Genomic DNA, 17,506 nt, shown 5'->3' with positions numbered 1-17,506 from the left:
CAAGCCATATTCACGATGGAGGAACTTCAGAGCTCAGCAATTCCAAACTCGGTCATCCCTCCCAATTCTAGATTTCTTTCTTATGAAAATATGAAAAGGATTGTTACTTGTTGTCCCGCAGCTATGCAACATCCATGGGTGAAAGGATCTTTAGCCGTTATGGTAAGCTCCATAGAGAAATAATGGATCTCAAGCAGCAAGTCAATAAGCTCGAGGAAGAGAATCATATCCTAAGGGGCATCATCGCCAAGAATATCACATCACCACCTCCGCAGAAAGACACATAAATACATGGGTATGGGCACTCCCCTTGGCAACTGCCAAGCTTGGGGGAGGTGCCCCGGTATCGTATCACCATCACACTTCTATCTTTACCGTTTTTCTTAGTTCGATCCTTTTGGTTATATCTTGATCTAGTGGAATAAAGTTTAGTATGATCTAGCTTTGAGTTTTTGTGTTGATCCTTATCTATGTAATTGAGTCTGTGAGCTGTATATAATAAAGATTAGTCTTGAGTCGAGGGCTTGGTTATCTTGCTATGATCTTGAGGGAATAAAAGAACAAAAAGGGGAAATAATAAAAATAAATAAAGAGATCATATTGATCTTATGGAGAGTAATGACTTCACATATAAAGAGTATGATGAATAAAAGTTGTTGGGAGTTAACAAACATGGTTTTGGTCATCGTTGCAATTAATAGGAAGTAATAAAGAAAGAGAGGTTTTCACATATAAATATACTATCTTGGACATCTTTTATGATTGTGAGCACTCATTAAAATATGACATGCTAAAAAGTTGATGTTGGACAAGGAAGACAACGTAATGGGTTATGTTTTCTTATATCCGAAATAAATTATATTTGTCATGGATCATCCAACATGCTGAGCTTGCCTTTCCCCCTCATGCTATCCAAATTCGTTGCACCAAGTAGAGATACTACTTGTGCTTCTAAATATTCTTAAACCCAGTTTTGCCATGAGAGTCCACCATATCTACCTGTGGATTGAGTAAGATCCTTCAAGTAAGTTTTCATTGCTGCAAGCAATAAAAATTGCTCTCTAAATATGTATGATCTATTAGTGTGGAGAAAATAAGCTTTATACGAGCTTGTGATATGGAAGAAATAAAAGCGACGGACTGCATAATAAAGGTCCCTATCACAAGTGGCAATATAAAGTGACGTTCTTTTGCATTAAGATTTTGTGCATCCAACCATAAAAGCACATGACAACCTCTGCTTCCCTCTGCGAAGGGCCTATCTTTTATTTTTGTCTTATACCTTATACAAGAGTCATGGTGATCTTCACCTTTCCTTTTTACACTTTATCCTTTGGCAAGCACTATGTGTTGGAAAGATCCCGATATATATATCCAATTGGATGTGAGTTTTCATAAAGCATTATTGTTGACGTTACCCTTGAGGTAAAAGGTTGGGAGGTAAAACTATAAGCCCCTATCTTTCTCTGTGTCCGATTAAAACTTCATACCCATAAGTATTGCGTGAGTGTTAGCAATTGTGAAAGACTAAATGATAGTTGAGTATGTGGACTTGCTGAAAAGTTCTTATATTGACTCTTTCCGATGTTATGATAAATTGCAATTGCTTCAATGACTGAGATTATAGTTTGTTAGTTTTTCAATGAAGTTTCTGATTCATACTTGACAGTGTGAATAGATTGTTACTTTAGCATAAGAAATCATATGACAATATATATATATATGTTGTTGTTTTAAGAATGATCATGACGCCCTCATGTTCGTATTTTATTTTATCGACACCTCTATCTCTAAACATGTGGACATATTTTTCGATATCGGCTTCCGCTTGAGGACAAGCGAGGTCTAAGCTTGGGGGAGTTGATACGTCCATTTTGCATCATGCTTTTATATCGATATTTATTGCATTATGGGCTATTACTTCACATTATGTCACAATACTTATGCCTTTTCTCTCTTATTTTACAAGGTTTACATGAAGAGGGAGAATGCCGGGAGCTGGAATTCTAGGCTGGAAAACGAGCAAATATTAGAGACCTATTCTGCACAACTCCAAAAGTCCTGAAGCTCCACGAAAGTCAGTTTGGAATATATTAAAAATATTGGGCGAAGAAAGCACCACAGGGGGGCCACCCACTGTCCACGAGGGTGGAGGGCGCGCCCTACCCCCTTGGGTGCGCCCCCTGCCTCATGGGCCAGCTGGAAGCCCCCCGATGCCCATCTTCTGGTATAAGGTGTCTTTTGCCCTGAAAAAATCATAAGGAAGTTTTCGAGAGGAAGCGCCGCCATCTCGAGGCGGAACCTTGGCGGAACCAATCTAGGGCTCCGGCGGAGCTGTTCTGCCAGGGAAACATCCCTCCGGGAGGGGGAAATCATCATCATCGTTATCACCATCGATCCTCTCATTGGGAGGGGGTCAATCTCCGTTAACATCTTCACCAGCACCATCTCCTCTCAAACCCTAGTGCATATCTTGTATCCGTTCTTTGTCTCAAAACCTCAGATTGGTACCTGTGGGTTGCTAGTAGTGTTGATTACTCCTTGTAGTTGATACTAGTTGGTTTATTCGGTGGAAGATTATATGTTCAGATCCTTTATGCACATTAATACCCCTCTGATTATGAACATGAATATGATTTGTGAGTAGTTATGTTTGTTCCTGAGGACATGGGAGATGTCTTGTTATAAGTAGTCATGTGAATTTGGTATTCGTTCGATATTTTGATGAGATGTATGTTGTCTTTCCTCTAGTGGTGTTATGTGACGTCGACTACATGACACTTCATCATTGTTTGGGCCTAGGGGAAGGCATTGGGAAGTAATAAGTAAATTATGGGTTGCTAGAGTGACAGAAGCTTAAACCCTAGTTTATGTGTTGCTTCGTAAGGGGCTGATTTGGATCCATATGTTTCATGCTATGGTTAGGTTTACCTTAATTCTTCTTTCGTAGTTGCGGATGCTTGCGAGGGGGGTTAATCATAAGTGGGATGCTTGTCCAAGGAAGGGCATTACCCAAGCACCAATCCACCCACATATCAAATTATCAAAGTAACGAACGCGAATCATATGACATGATGAAAACTAGCTTGACGATAATTCCCATGTGTCCTCGGGAGCACTTACCTTTATATAATAGTTTGTCCAGGCTTGTCCTTTGCTACAAAAAGGATTGGGCCACCTTGCTGCACCTTGTTTACTTTTTTTACTTGTTACCCGTTACGAATTACCTTATCACAAAACTATCTGTTACGATAATTTCAGTGCTTGCAGAGAATACCTTACTGAAAACTGCTTGTCATTTCCTTCTGCTCCTCGTTGGGTTCGACACTCTTACTTATCGAAAGGACTACAATAGATCCCCTATACTTGTGGGTCATCAATACCCGGAGTGGCTGGCGAACCCCGTCGTCGTGCCAAAGAAAGGCGGGAAGGAACGCATGTGTGTCGACTTCACCAACCTCAACAAGGCCTGCCCCCAAGACCCGTTCCCGCTTCCGCGCATCGACCAGATCATCGACTCCACCGCCGAGTGCGACCTACTGTGTTTCCTGGATGCATTCTCGGGCTACCACCAGATCAAGATGGCAGTGGAGGACGTGGAGAAGACCGCCTTCTTGACCCCGTGCGGGGTATACTGGTACACCTGCATGCCGTTCGGGCTACGCAACGCTGGGGGAACTTCCAGCGGCTGATACACATTGCCCTAGGCCAGCAGCTGGGGAGGAACGCCGAAGCCTACATCGATGACATCATGGTAAAGTCTCGGAAGGCAAGAACCCTCATTCAGGACCTGGAGGAGACTTTCACCAGCCTGCGCCAGGTGGACCTGCGGCTCAACCCAGAGAAGTGCGTATTTGAGGACCCCTCCGGGAAGCTAATGGGCTTCCTTGTGTCGCACAGGGGGATCGAGGCCAGCCCGGAGAAGGTCAAGGCGATAGACGACATGAGCCCGCCACAAACTCTCAAGGAAATGCAGAAGCTCGCAGGCTGCGTGACCTCGTTGGGGCGCTTCATCTCCAAGCTGGGGGAGCGCGCCCTGCCATTCTTCAAGCTGATGAAGAAGAAGGGCCCGTTCGAGTGGACCCCAGAAGCCGACCTGGCGTTTCAAGACCTCAAGAGATACTTGACTAACCCTCCAGTGATGGTAGCACCTCGTCCCCTCGAGCCCCTGGTGCTTTACCTAGCCACCACGCCCCACTCAGCCAGCGCGGCGTTGGTGGCTATCCGGGAGGAGCGCTAGGCCAAGAGCAACCACGCAATGCCGCACCTTCAGCCGGGATGGTGCGGCGCCAAGACGACGCTGCTAAAGCCACGATGGCTCCCATGGGAGGTCAGGCCCCACAAGACGGCGCTTTTGGGCCTGCGGAGGCCCCGGTGGGTGACCAAGCTCATGAGGTCCCCTCGCCTCAAGAGGCACCAGAACCTCCGGAGGACACATGCTCCATCGACGCTCCCGCCCTCGTCGAGCACCCAGTATACCTCGTCAGCATAGTGTTATGGGACGCGAGAGCACGATATCCCATGTCGCAGAAGCTCCTGCTCGCACTCTTGGTGGCCTCACGCAAGCTGCGCCATTACTTCCAAGGCCACCCAATCAAGGTCATCTCAGCCTACCCACTGGAGAGGGTGCTCCGGAGCCCCAATGCCGCGGGGAGAGTCGTTGAGTGGAACATTGAACTGCAAGCGTTTCAGTTGGAGTTCAGCACGACCAAGGTCATCAAGGGATCCGCGCTCACTGACTTCGTTGCAGAATGGACCGACGCTCCAGTGCCCGAAGCAGGCGAGAGCCGGTCCCTCTCGCCAGGAGACGAAGCGCCGGATGGGTGGGTCATGTACTTCCATGGCGCTTTTGCACGTCAAGGCGCGGGGGCTGGAGCCGTACTCATCTCGCCCACCCAAGACAAGCTATACTACACCGTGCAGCTCTGCTTCCAGCGGGGGGGCTGGAGCCGTACTCATCTCGCCCACCCAAGACAAGCTATACTGCACCGTGCAGCTCTACTTCCAGTGGGGCGAGAAGGTCTCCAACAACATCGTGGAATACGAGGGGTTGATCGCCGACCTCAAGGCTGCAGCAGCCTTGGGGGTGACGCGTCTCACCATCAAGGGCGATTCCCAGCTCCTCGTCAACTTCTCGAACAAGGTGTACGAGCCGAGGGACGAAAACATGGAGGCGTACCTCGCGGAGGTGCGCAAGATGGAGAAGCAATACTTGGGCCTGGAGCTATAGCATGTGCCACGCAGCACCAACAAGGAGGCCGATGAGATTGCCAAGAGGGCATCAAGGCGTCTGCCCCAAGAGCTTGGTGTCTTCGAAGAGCGACTTTTCGAGCCTTTGGCGACCCTCGCGGCGTGGAGACTACACCACCTCGAGAGGAACTCCACCGGCCACTAGCCTCAGGAGCCCCCGCCTGCGGCCCGACCTCAGGAGCACACCTGCTCCTGGCGCTCGAGCCTCAGGAGGGGTGCTGGACCGAGGAGTTCAAGGCATACCTGATGCAAGGAACGCTGCTGGAGAAAGAGGAGGACGCGGAGCGCGTGGCCAGGCAGGCTGGCATATTGCATCCAGGACGGTGAGCTGTATAGAAAACGACCAAATGATGTTTCCTTGCGATGCATCTCCAGGGAGCAGGGGAGCGAGCTGCTAGCTGACATACACGGCGGGGACTGCGGGCACCACCCATCATCATGCACCCTGGTTGGCAAGGCGTTCCGCAATGGGTTCTATTGGCCCACGACACTCAACGATGCAGCCGAGCTGGTAAGGTCCTGCGAGGCCTTCCAGTTCCACGCCAAGCAAATCCACCAGCCAGCCCAGGGCCTCCAGACTATCCCACTCTCGTGTCCGTTCATGGTCTGGGGGCTGGATATCCTGGGTCCGTTCCCTCAAGCACCCGGGGGCTACCGCTACCTCTACGTCGCCATCGACAAGTTCACCAAGTGGGCAGAGGTGGAAGCCGTCCGCACCATCTCAGCCGGGTCGGCAGTTAAGTTCATCAAGGGCCTCGTGAGCCGGTTTGGGGTCCCTAATCGCCTCATCACCGACAACGACTCAAAGTTCACTAGCAATCTCTTCAAGACGTATTGTGCTAACCTTAGAACGCAGATATGCTCCGCCTCAGTGGCACACCCCAGGAGCAATGGCCAAGCCGAGCGCGCCAACGCAGAGGTTTTGAGGGGCCTCAAGACCAGGACCTTCAAGAAGAAGCTCGGGGCCTGCGGTAAGGGCTGGCATGACGAGCTCCAGTCCGTGTTGTGGTCCATCCGCACCACCGCCACCAAGCCAATAGGAGAGACCCCATTCTTCCTCGTCTACGGAGTTCAAGCAGTCCTCCCTCACGAGGTCAAGCATCGCTCCACGCGGGTCCTGGTGTTTGACGAGGCACGTCAGGACACCATACAGGGGATGGATCTCGTGCTGGGGGAGGAGCACCGCCGTCAAGCCTCGCTTCGGGTGGCAAGATACCAGCAGGCGCTGCGACGGTACCACTGCTGCAGCGTCCGCTCTAGGACGCTCGAGGTGGGCGATCTCATCCTGAGGCAGGTGCTCTCCAGGGAAGGGTTGCATAAGCTCTCACCCATGTGGGAGGGCTCGTTTAGGATTGCCCGTGTCTCTAGGCCTGGCGCCGAACGCCTGGAGACGCAGGACGGGATCCCCATCCAGAACGCCTGGAACATCCAGCACCTCCGGAAGTTCTACCCATGAAGCAAGGCCCAGTGCCTGTGAAGGTCTCTGCTCGTGACACTCTCACGTAATAATGAGTGGGACTGTACATGCCCCGGAGTCTCCGGAGTGCCGCCCTCGGGCCTCGGGGGCTCCCTCCCACGTCCTAGTGGCAGCACTTAGCTCCGCGCTGGTGAGAAGACTAGACTAGGTGCCAAACGCGGTTGTTCATTTGCTTTCTGTAGTTGGCTTGCCCCCCTTTTTTAATGGAATTTGAAGTTCTGGCGTTTCTTGATGACTTGGTTGAACCCCCTCTTCTTTCTGATTCTCCCCTCGGTTCTTTGTTTTGCGCCAGGGAGGGCGGCAGTTGCCCGACGCTCTCCCTCGCGCGCCCCGCGAGGGGGCTGGACAGGTGCGATTGCGTGCGCACTTCCCTAGTCTTCGCGAGGCGCCCTTGTTTGAGCTTGTGATTGGCTCACCCACCTTTTTTAAGTCCGTGCCCCACAGGTACCGCGACGTGGTGCGCTAGGCCGTGATCAGCCCATGCCTGAGGCCTCGTGCAAGGAGGGATATGGGTTTCCTAACGAATTTTTGTAGCTTCGCAAGGTCTCTCGAGCCGGTAGCAGGTAAGCCCCACCAGATGCCAGGAGGCGCGCGCTCTCACGAGGTGGTAGCCACCTCAAATGTATCAAGCTAAGTTACCCCTCTACGCCTGCATAAAGCATAAAATTCCACAACACAACCCGGAAACAATAAACATAGCACAAAGAAGCATAAGCTTACGGTTCATTACACGCCCTCGCAGGGCCCCATACTTGTTTCTTGTGATACAGGGGGAAGGGAAAGGACAGGCAAAAGCGGCCCCTGCGACACGGCTGCTCACAAGGGTCGGTCCCCCCGAATTTGGCCGGAGCCCTCCTCGCGCTTCACTGGGGCGCGGCGACGGGACAACCCGCCACCGTCCTCGAAGCGAGCCCGACGACGTGGAGGCTGGTCGTAGCCGCCGCTGCTGGAGCTTTCGCCGGAGGAGCTGCCGTCGCCGGACGAGCCGTGGCCATCGCCGAGGGCAAGTTCACCCTCATCCTCATCACGGCCGTTGCCAAGGCCAAGCACTTCGTCACCATCGTTGTCTTCAGGGCAGCATCCGACGCGGCGTCCGTCTTCCCCGAACACCCTCACGAAGAGGGTCGCTGCACCGTCGTACTTGAAGTGGAGGGTGCACCGCCTGCTCAGGCCACGCACGCGGGCGAATGTCTGCCAGCCGCGGGCCAGGGCTACGTTGCCCGCGATGGAGACCTCCACCGCGACCCATGAAGCCTTGCTACAGCAGCCGTCAGCCTGCAGCCAGAGGCCGCCAGGACCCGGGACCGGCAGCTCGCTAGCAAAGGACCGCGGAAGCTGAAGCCAGGTGCCGGCCGGGTTCTCCGACCACACGACGAACTCCGGCAGCACCTCTGCCGAGTGGAAGCACGGCCGGGGAGGCCAAGCGACCATGGCGCGCCTCCCTTCGTTGATGGGGCTGCTACGTCCTAGGCGGCTTCCGCCGCGCGAAGAGGCGCCGCCGCGGCCGCCAGGGACGACACCGGACCCCGAGGAAGTTCGCCCGCGCCCATGAGGGACCACATCAGGGGTTGCGGCGTCCTTGCGGGGGCGACCACGCCCCCTCTTAGGCGGTGGCGAGCCAGGCCCCTCCTGGCGAGCCTTCCCCTTCTCTACGGCCGAGAACCTCTTCACTGGCGCCATGAGTGTCACTGCGAGGTGGCGGAACAAGGAGGAAGAGGAGGAGGCGGGCGGAATGGAGCAAGAGATGAGTGACGGGGGCTCCGCCCCCTCCTCATTTATAGCCAGAAGGAGGCCAATCGCCGGCCTCCACGATCGAAGGTAATGATGGCTTTTCTTCTGCATGCAGCAAGGACTCGTCAAGTCGGGCAGTTGCCGAGGCGGTGTGGGGAAGCGGAGGCGCCCACATCCCATCAACCGCCATGCGTCAATCAAGGCCGCGGGCTATTGGGGCCCGCGGCACTCCGCACTTGCCCCTTGGCTTCGCCTCGAAGCCAAGTCTGAGCGCGCCTTGGGCCCGGGGGCTACTGCCGGCGTCCTAGGAACGGGGGTACCCAGACTTGCCTGCCTGCGGCCCAGGGCGTGGCTCAGCTAATGAGCTGGTACGGCCCATCTTCAGCAACAACCACTCAAGACCCTCGCGAGGGGCCAAGCCTCGCGAAGCGGACGACGCCAAGACCTACTCAGGGGCAGCCTCACTAGGCTGGCTCCTGAGAAGCGGAGATATCTATGCAAGGGGCATCTCGCGAGGTGCGCGTGACATGAGCCGTGACGATCAAGGCCAGGCGGGCGCCAGCGGGCACAGAGTACCAGTTGCCTCTTTGGTGCTAAAGGGGCAAGCGCAGGCGAGGAGTCCCGAGGCATCAGGCAAAGGTTTCCATATCGATGCAACGAGACCAAGACCAGCAGGACGGCAGGACGGAGGTCACCGCGGAGCCCACTACGGCGTCACCACCAGAGCCTTTGGCAGGCGGAGACCACCTTTTGTCAGGATAACTTGTACTAGTTGCCTCCCTTCGAAATTGGCCTTTGTGGGATCCCTTCCCGCCTAATATTTGGGAAGAGGACCGGGGCCTCTATAAATAGGACTAGCCACCACCCTAGAGGGGGATCCGGGATTCAGACCATCCTCACACACACAAGCTCACCGAGCTCAAGAACACCTCTCCTCAGGTGGTTGTTCATCCCTTGTACTTGTTCATCCTCAGCCTGCAAGGCAATCCACCACACCACACTGGAGTAGGGTATTACATCACAACGGTGGCCCGAACCAGTATAAATCATCGTGTCTCTTGTTCTTTGGATTCGTCGAGCTAGGCCCTGAGATCATTGCGAGAGCGAGCTTGGGAGAGAGAGATCTTCGTGCGCACCCCAGTGTTCGAACCTCAAGGGTTTGCTGGAACCCGGAATCCGACAAATATCTATTTACAATTGCTATAGAAAAGATCTTTGACCTTCAGGAGACTAGACCAGAAATATGAGTCTCCAACTTTATGTTTAATCCCAGAGATGCATTTGCCTTTGACATATTTATTTGGCAATACAATCAAGTTACAATACACATGGAGTGGTGGTGATCTAATTTAATGGCGGTAGCTGTCAGAGAAGGATCACCAAAGGAAGACAAAAGCAAAGAGAAGGAGATAGGCGAGACAACACAATATTAGTGTAGGATGACAAATTTAAAATAAAAATAAAAAGAAGAAGGGCAGAGAATGCCATTAAAAGGAAAAGTCATGTCGGCCCGGTAATCCTATTTGACGCATTCTACGTCAAACAGTCGAGGCTTTTGGCACAACGGTCGACCGAGCAAGCGACAGATGAGATGACCCATTTAGCAGTTACAAGAACTAGATTTTCCTCAAAACAGGCTTTCACCCCGCTTTATAAATAAAGCAACAACCACACAGAGTACACGGCCGAACGATACAAGGGGATTTGGTGACCCTCAAACAATGCCGATCCCATAATAACTGGATCACACAGAACGCACGCGACTACGCTACTGACATAGAGTACAGGAGGAACTGAGAACAACCTCGCGCTAAGCCCTATAACACCTAAGCTCCACAACAACGCCCCCAGGAGGGAAAACAGCGCAAAGCGTCGTCGTTGCTGAGTCTACAACAGACAGAGATTTTCATCCAAAACCCGGACACGGAGGAGCACCACGACGACGTCTTCAAGAAGATAACGGCGCCCACGAGCGTCGCCGTCGTCGGACACAAAGGGCAAAGTTTTCACTCGGCGCACCCCCGCGTCACCACGAGGTCTCCAGGGCTAGCGCTAAGAGCACAGAACTTCCAGATCCAGACCGGGGCACCGCCACCGTCAGAGACAGAAAGCGCACCCAAGCCACCCACTGCCCCACCTCTCCCCGCCCCCACGGCCAAGAGGTAAGGCCATCACCACTGCCATGGCGCCCACCGGAGAGCCAACCATGCGAACTGCCATCCAGGGCCGCCACTCCGACATCCATGTCCAGGACTCCACCAATAGCCAACATCACGGTGCACCTGTCACGGAAGGAGGAGAAAAAGAGAGCACCTTTTGCTCCTAGCTTGGCATCGGCACAGAGGCTGGGTGGCCGCCTCCACAGTAGGAGGCATCTACGCTGGGTTTCTAGCCGTTCCCGGTGGACGGGGGAGACCCTACTTCGTGACTACCGACGGCCGTCGCCAAGCACGCTCAGACAACGCCATGACCATGGCCCTTGATGCCAATCTGCTCGACAATGTAACGGAGTCCCGACCACCACCAACGACCATCGCACCCGCGACGAGCACGAGCACCTCCCGGATCGAGCCCAGGCAAACCTACCCGGAGATGCAACTCCGACTCACCTCAGGCCCCGACCAGATCCGTCAAACCGTCAAACCGCTGGCATAGACCAAGGATAACGGAGCCTGCAACCACCCAACTACGCCATCGGTGAGGCACGACCACCAGAGAATGGCACCGCCCCCACTGACCCGCACCGCCCACGCCATGGACAACTCGACGTAGCAGCCGCCACCGCCAGGCACGCTGCACCATGGCGCACCACCACACCGGACCCTCACCTACAAGCCAAGGGAGAGGGCCAGCCCGTGCCGCCCCTAAAACAGCGGCCGTTGGATCCACCACCGTCCAGATCAGATCTGAGAAACCCTCGCCGCCACTCCGAGCACACCCCACCACCGCATCCAAGCACGCCCGTCCCAAGCACCACGCCCCACAAGGCCCAGCATCCCTCCACGCCGCCGCCCTCAGCCATCGCCGTCGCCTTGGCTGTTGCCGGTGCCGCGTCGCCGCGCCCCGCCAAGCACCACGCATCAGCTCAAGGGGGCAGCCCCGCACCAGACCACCTCGAGGTTCTCTATTTTTTTTTAAAAAATGGTTGGATTTCTAAAAAGGTTGGAATTACAAAAGATATTAGGATTTTCCAAATGTTTTCATGTTTTCAAAAACTATTTATGTTTTCCCAAAAATGTTTGTAATTTAACAATTATTCAAAAAAAATTAAAAATGTGTTTGAAAAACATGTTCATCTTTTTTCTATTTATTTTTTATTTTCATTTTTTAAATGTGTCTTTTGAAATTCAAATGCTTTTTTGCAAATTTGTGAATGTTTTTTCTCAAATTTATGATATTTTTTGCTGCTTACATATTATTTTTTTCAAATTGATGAACTTTTCCAAATCGATGATTTTTTAAAAAGTATTTTTTTTCCATATCTGTGTATTGTTTTACAAAATTGATGAGTAGTTCGTGAACTTCCTCTCAAAATCAGTGAACATTTTTCAAATTTGCAAACTTTTTTCCCCACAATGATGAACATTTTTTGTATATTCATGAGCTTTTTTGAATTTCATGAACTTAAAAAAGGTCTGTTTTTTCTAGGAACAGTACTACATACTGTAACAAACCGGCTATTTTTTTATATAAAACAATAGCATGTACTGTACCAAAATAGGAGAGATAACAGGAGCGAGGGAGGGTTGCTGGCCCAGGCCCATGCGGACGACGCCATGGGCGCTGGGTTAAGCAAGTGGCGCTCAAGGTTCTTCTAAAAAAAGAGGAAGTGGAGCTCAAGGCGCCCACGAGTAGGATTCCTATGTAGGATCTCCTCGGCTTATGCATGACCAAAGAGATGTTTGAAAATGTAAAACGCGTATTAAATAATTGAATATAAAAACATATCTTTTTAAATGTTGATCCTATATCAAAAAATTAATCATATAATTAAAAATGTTAACCATGTATAAAAAATGTTCCAAATATATACCAAATATGTACAATGTGTATGGAAAAACTAGTCACCAAACACAAAAATTTGAAAAGCTGTTCATGATCTATTTAAAAAAAAGCGTATACAAAAAATGTTCCTGATGTCTACAAAAAATATAGAACGTGTATTAGAAAAACTGTACATAAAAACATTAATTTAAAAATGTTGATCTTGTATAAAAATATTAATCATATATTTCTAAATTTTGAAAATGTATGAAAAATGTTTCTGACATATATTGAAAATGTACAATGTGTATGAAAAAATAGTCATCAAACATATCTTCAAAAAAAACATTAATCACATATTAGAAAATGTGAAACATGTGTAAAATAATTTTTCCTGATGTTAATGTAAAATGTACGAATGTGTATGAAAAATGTAGACATGTATTGAAGAAGTAAAAGGAAAAAAACAAAGAAACAGAACAAAGAATCTAAAGAAACACCTCAGCAACAAAGAAAAATGAAAAAACCAAAGAAAACCATGAAAATCCATGAGGAAACAAGTAAAAATGAAATAAAACCGAAGGAAAATGAAGAAAACTGATGGAAGCTAAGGGCATGTCCAACGCGGACGCTTATGATCGGTGCCAGGATCTAATTCCCGTCCGTTTTAGCCACGTAGGCATGATTCCCGGTCTATTCCCTAGCGTCGCTGCCTAACGACGTGCCCGGCGCTTCGTCCAAATTCTCTGTACGCTAGGTGGGCCTTTGTTTGTTTTTTAATCATCTAAGCGTCTCATAATTGCTCACTGCGTTGGAGGATAGGCTCTTAGGTGGGCGCTTCATGTCGTGAAAATCCCAAATCTTCCTTAAGCGTCTACATAAGCATCTCTGCATTGTAGATGCCCTAAGAAGGAAACAAAAACCGAAGAAAAATAAAGAAAATAGGATAGAAAAAAGAACAATAAAGAAATGAACAAGAGAAAAATGAAGAAAAAAAGAAAGAAATCAGTAAAAGCCGGAATAAAATGAAGAAAGCAGTGAAAAACAAAGGAATCTCGGAGAAACCCGCGAAGAAACAAAAGAAAACAGTGAAGAAACATAGAAACTAAAAAAACCCAAAAATAAATTTAAAAGATGTGAACGCAACGAGCGAAGGAAGCAAAGGTGAGCGACATCGGGCGAGGTAAGGAACCCATCAAAAAGACCGGCCTAGTATTGTAGTCGCAGGGACAGCTTCAGGCGAGACAGATAGTCTCGCGTGGAATGAGATATTGTCGTCGCGGCGTCACACGACTAAGGAAAAAGTCCAAAATAAACCTTGAACTCATAGACGAAAGCTGAATCAAACCCTTAACTTTCAATCCCTGAAATCAGCACACCAAACTCTCTGATCCCGGTCTATTTTAAACCTTGAGAGCGTTTCCAAACAGGGATTGTCGACGTGACAAGTAAAATCGTGGGATTATTGACTATGGACGCAACTGGGCCGGCCCACCAGACACGAAGTGCGCTTTTTTTCTCCTAACGTTCCATAGAAAACTATACCGAGAAAACATATCATGTTTCTGGACGAATCTAATTCACACCTGGCGATGCTGACCTACTCGATCTAGCCACTAAATCCAATGGGTGTAAGTGCTACAATCAGAGGCCCGATCAACTATAACCTCAGCGTGGAGATTACTCCTAAAAAAAAGCAACGTGGAGATTCGAAACATTTATTTAATGGAAAAATATGGAAAACGTAAACAATATTTGAAATCCCGGGAGCAAATTAATGTATGAACACTTTTTGAAAATTCTGAATACTTTTAAGAAAAACGAATGTGTATCAGAAAATAGTTCATGTGTGAGTTAAAAATGCATTGTCTACTAAAAGAAATTAGACATGTATAATAAAGAAAACCGATTAAAACCGGCATAGAAACAAAAATAAAAGGAAAATAAAAGAAAGAAAAAGAATGAAAAAATGTATTACAAAGAAAATAAAAAGCGAAAAAACCCAATGAAAAAAGAAAGAAAACTGAAAGGAAGAAAAGAAAACAAAAACGAAAAAAAAACAACAAAAAGGCGAGTAGAGCAAGCGCGCAAGCGACTGCGCTAATGGGCCGGCCCGGTTTGACTTGCGGCATCAGCGAATACCATCTAAAAACTCCCAGGGTTTAAAATAGACCGGGATTAAAAAGTTCGGTGTGCTGATTTCAGGGATTGTAAGTTCAGGGTTCGATTTAGTTTTCGTCTATAAATTCAAGGTTTAGTTTAGACTTTTTCCCACGACTAACGCCGAGCCGTGCTTGTCGAAACCCCGACACCGAGACGCCCGCCCATTCCAGCGAACTTGATCGCTCTTTCTTTGTGTACTCTTATCGTAGCAAGCTTTCACCCCACTCTATATATAAAGCAACATAACAAAGTTCACAGTCAAACAATACAATGTGGTGAGAAGACCCTTGTATAAAGCAGATCAAAATATACAAGTTGAGTCTAAAAAAGGCCTAACACCTCGCCGAGGCCCGACCAAAGAATCCTGAGATCCACGACAACGCCCCAAAGAGGGTGACGACGCGTCCCTGTCGGGGGCACAGGCATAGGTTTTCACCTGGAGCACGGAGACAGGAACGAGTTGCACGTTGATGTCTTCAGGAAGCAATCGATGCCCATAGGTGCCGCCTTGATCGGCGCCAGAAATGCAAAGCTTTCGCTAGGAACCTCGCCTACACCACCAAGAGGAGTCTTGGTCACCACTGCAACGAGGGCCAACACATCTACACTAGATCAGGGCACTGCAAGAGCAGAGAGCAGAGATCAGAGCCTCCCGTCACTACACCCCTTGCCGTCCACACTATCAAGAGAGGTGGAGCCTGCCGGAAAGCCAATCGTGAAGCCACCATCCAGGACCGCGGCCCCGGCATCCGAGCCCCTAGGCATCGCCGACCATCCACGTCACGATCACCCAACAACGATAGGAGGAGTGAAGGGCACCTCCTTGCCTTTCTCTGTGTACTCTTTACTTGTGCAACCTGCCGAGCGTAAATTAGATGGAATATTTGCTCGTGTCCATGATTAACGCCTTTTGCTTGACGACGGAAACGAAATAATATCTGAACACTCACCGGGCAATGATAAAGTTCGGTTATCTTTCTTACTTCCTCCCCTCCCTGTTCCATGCATGCATGTATGCATGCATTCTTTTCTCGGAAAGGAGGCGGTAAGCGTTGCCGTATACGGGTATTCATAAGTTTAACACGTTTAGGCGCGTGATTAGGCCCGCAATTAGGCATAATCCTTATGTGTAGCTGGACGTAAACTCCTCAAAAAGGCAAAGGCATAAACACAAGGCTGCAATTTGGTGGCCGGAAGCAAAGGAATTCAAAGATTCTTCCGGCGATCAATCCATCTCCTGTGGTCCTGCTTATATATACTAGCTAGGCTTTGTCACGCATTGCTTCGGCCGCTAAGCTTCGTGGAATCGCGTGGTCGACGATAATCACGTACGTACAGCGCCGATCGATTAGGCAGGTGGGTAGCCAGACGCGACATGAGGAGTCATGGGACACTTCCACACTCAAATCGCTCTATTTATTCCCTCCATTGATGCATTGCCCCGACTTCAACACGTGCGCAGGCAGGCTATCTATCTATCCTTGGATCATGGGTGCGCACACGCTTCTCACCCCGGTTGTCAGCAAGATCTTCTGCAGCTCCCTGCAGGCCGTGCTCCTGGTCCGCCGCCGTCCCCCCGCCGTCACCGGAGGCGGCTTCGTCGTCACCGACCGCGAGCAGAGGGTCGTCTTCAGCGTGGACGGCTGCGGCATTATCGGCGCCACCGGGCAGCTCGTCGTCAGGGACGGCGACGGCACCGCGATCCTCTTCATCCACAAGAAGGTGAGTTACCGACTTCGTAGATCGAGCTCGAGCTAGTCCTGTGCCATCTCTGAGTGTTTCAACCGATTTGGCCGGTGTCACAGGGAGGAGTCGTCCAAGCGCTGAGCGTTCACAACCGGTGGAAAGGGTATCTCATGGACTACGGCGAGCCCAGCAAGCCGGTGTTCAGCTTGCAGGACCCGAAGCCGGTGCTCAGCTGCGCGGCGGGCGACGTCAGGGTCACCGTCGAACCCAAGGGGAGGAAGCGGCACTGGGACTACGAGGTCACGGGATCCTTCGCCCACAGGGCTTGCGCCGTCAAGAGCCGCACAGGCCACGTCGTAGCACAGGTAAGGTTCTACCACGTGATAAGTCAAAGGAGTTGAGTCACGAGTTCAGTTCGATTCAATTACAAATTATGAGTTTTGATTTTCTGTTTCTAATAACGTGTGAACTAGATTGGAGTGAAGGGGATGATGGCCGGCAGGGACTTCTACCATGTGGTGGTGCAGCCGGGCTATGACCAGGCCTTTGTGATTGGCGTGATTGCCATTCTCGACAACATGAACGGGGAATCCACGAGGTGTTAATGCTACAAAGTGGGAGCAATGAGCTGATCACACTTAGTCATGGGACCGATAAGATTGTGTTGGCAATTTGTTTAATTATCTTGATTGATTGTTTGTTGGGTCACTTCCAGTATATTTGCTCATTCTCAATGATAGCCTGGAGGTGAAATTACTGTAAATTAAGGTTGAGTTTGTTGAACAAGCAAATGGTATGTGTATAGCGTTGCATATCCTGCGAACACGCTCCTCATGTTTGCCTATGCCTAGACTGAGTTGGCTGGGGTTTGCTGCCATGATCCTGCCCCAATGTTCGTTGGAGGTGACTTTAATACTGTCCGCCATGGGGAAAAAGTACCGGTGACCTTTCCTGTTCACTAGCTAATTGCTCGTGCGTTGCAATGATGACATACATATTCTATTACTTCAACATAAATCATATCCGACATAAATCTTACACCCATCTTATTACATATCTTGGTAAGATTTGAATTGATTTGAGTATGTGTAGGGGAAGACAATTTTTGATTTAGGTGAGGTGGTTTTGATAAGATTTGATTTGATTTGGTATGGGTAGGAGAAGACAAGGAAAGTTTTAGCCCAGGTTTTGGATTTGAATCCCAAACCTATTTTT

At 49.9% G+C, this 17,506-nt stretch overlaps 1 protein-coding gene across 1 annotated transcript; it reads left to right on the top strand.

The window, feature by feature from the left end:
- Positions 1-15,900: 15,900 nt before the first annotated feature.
- On the top strand, positions 15,901-17,116 carry LOC123100334 (protein LURP-one-related 6). Its single transcript, XM_044522275.1, has 4 exons — positions 15,901-15,961; positions 16,068-16,327; positions 16,411-16,656; positions 16,765-17,116. Exons 2-4 carry the CDS (start codon positions 16,094-16,096, stop codon positions 16,894-16,896), a joined length of 612 nt encoding a protein of 203 aa, XP_044378210.1. The 5' UTR covers positions 15,901-15,961; positions 16,068-16,093; the 3' UTR covers positions 16,897-17,116.
- Positions 17,117-17,506: the final 390 nt, after the last annotated feature.

This window comes from Triticum aestivum, chromosome 4D, assembly GCF_018294505.1.
Source record: "Triticum aestivum cultivar Chinese Spring chromosome 4D, IWGSC CS RefSeq v2.1, whole genome shotgun sequence".
Classification (NCBI taxonomy): Eukaryota; Viridiplantae; Streptophyta; class Magnoliopsida; order Poales; family Poaceae; genus Triticum; species Triticum aestivum.
This window is presented reverse-complemented; position numbering and strand designations above follow the sequence as displayed.

What these genes read in the sequence shown, in the direction of transcription:
- LOC123100334 (XM_044522275.1), top strand. Translation starts at nt 16,094, where the DNA reads ATGGGTGCGCACACGCTTCTCACCCCGGTTGTCAGCAAGATCTTCTGC. An exon ending in TCCTCTTCATCCACAAGAAG is followed by an intron (nt 16,328 to 16,410) that starts GTGAGTTACCGA and finishes CCGGTGTCACAG; the next exon opens with GGAGGAGTCGTCCAAGCGCT. An exon ending in CAGGCCACGTCGTAGCACAG is followed by an intron (nt 16,657 to 16,764) that starts GTAAGGTTCTAC and finishes CGTGTGAACTAG; the next exon opens with ATTGGAGTGAAGGGGATGAT.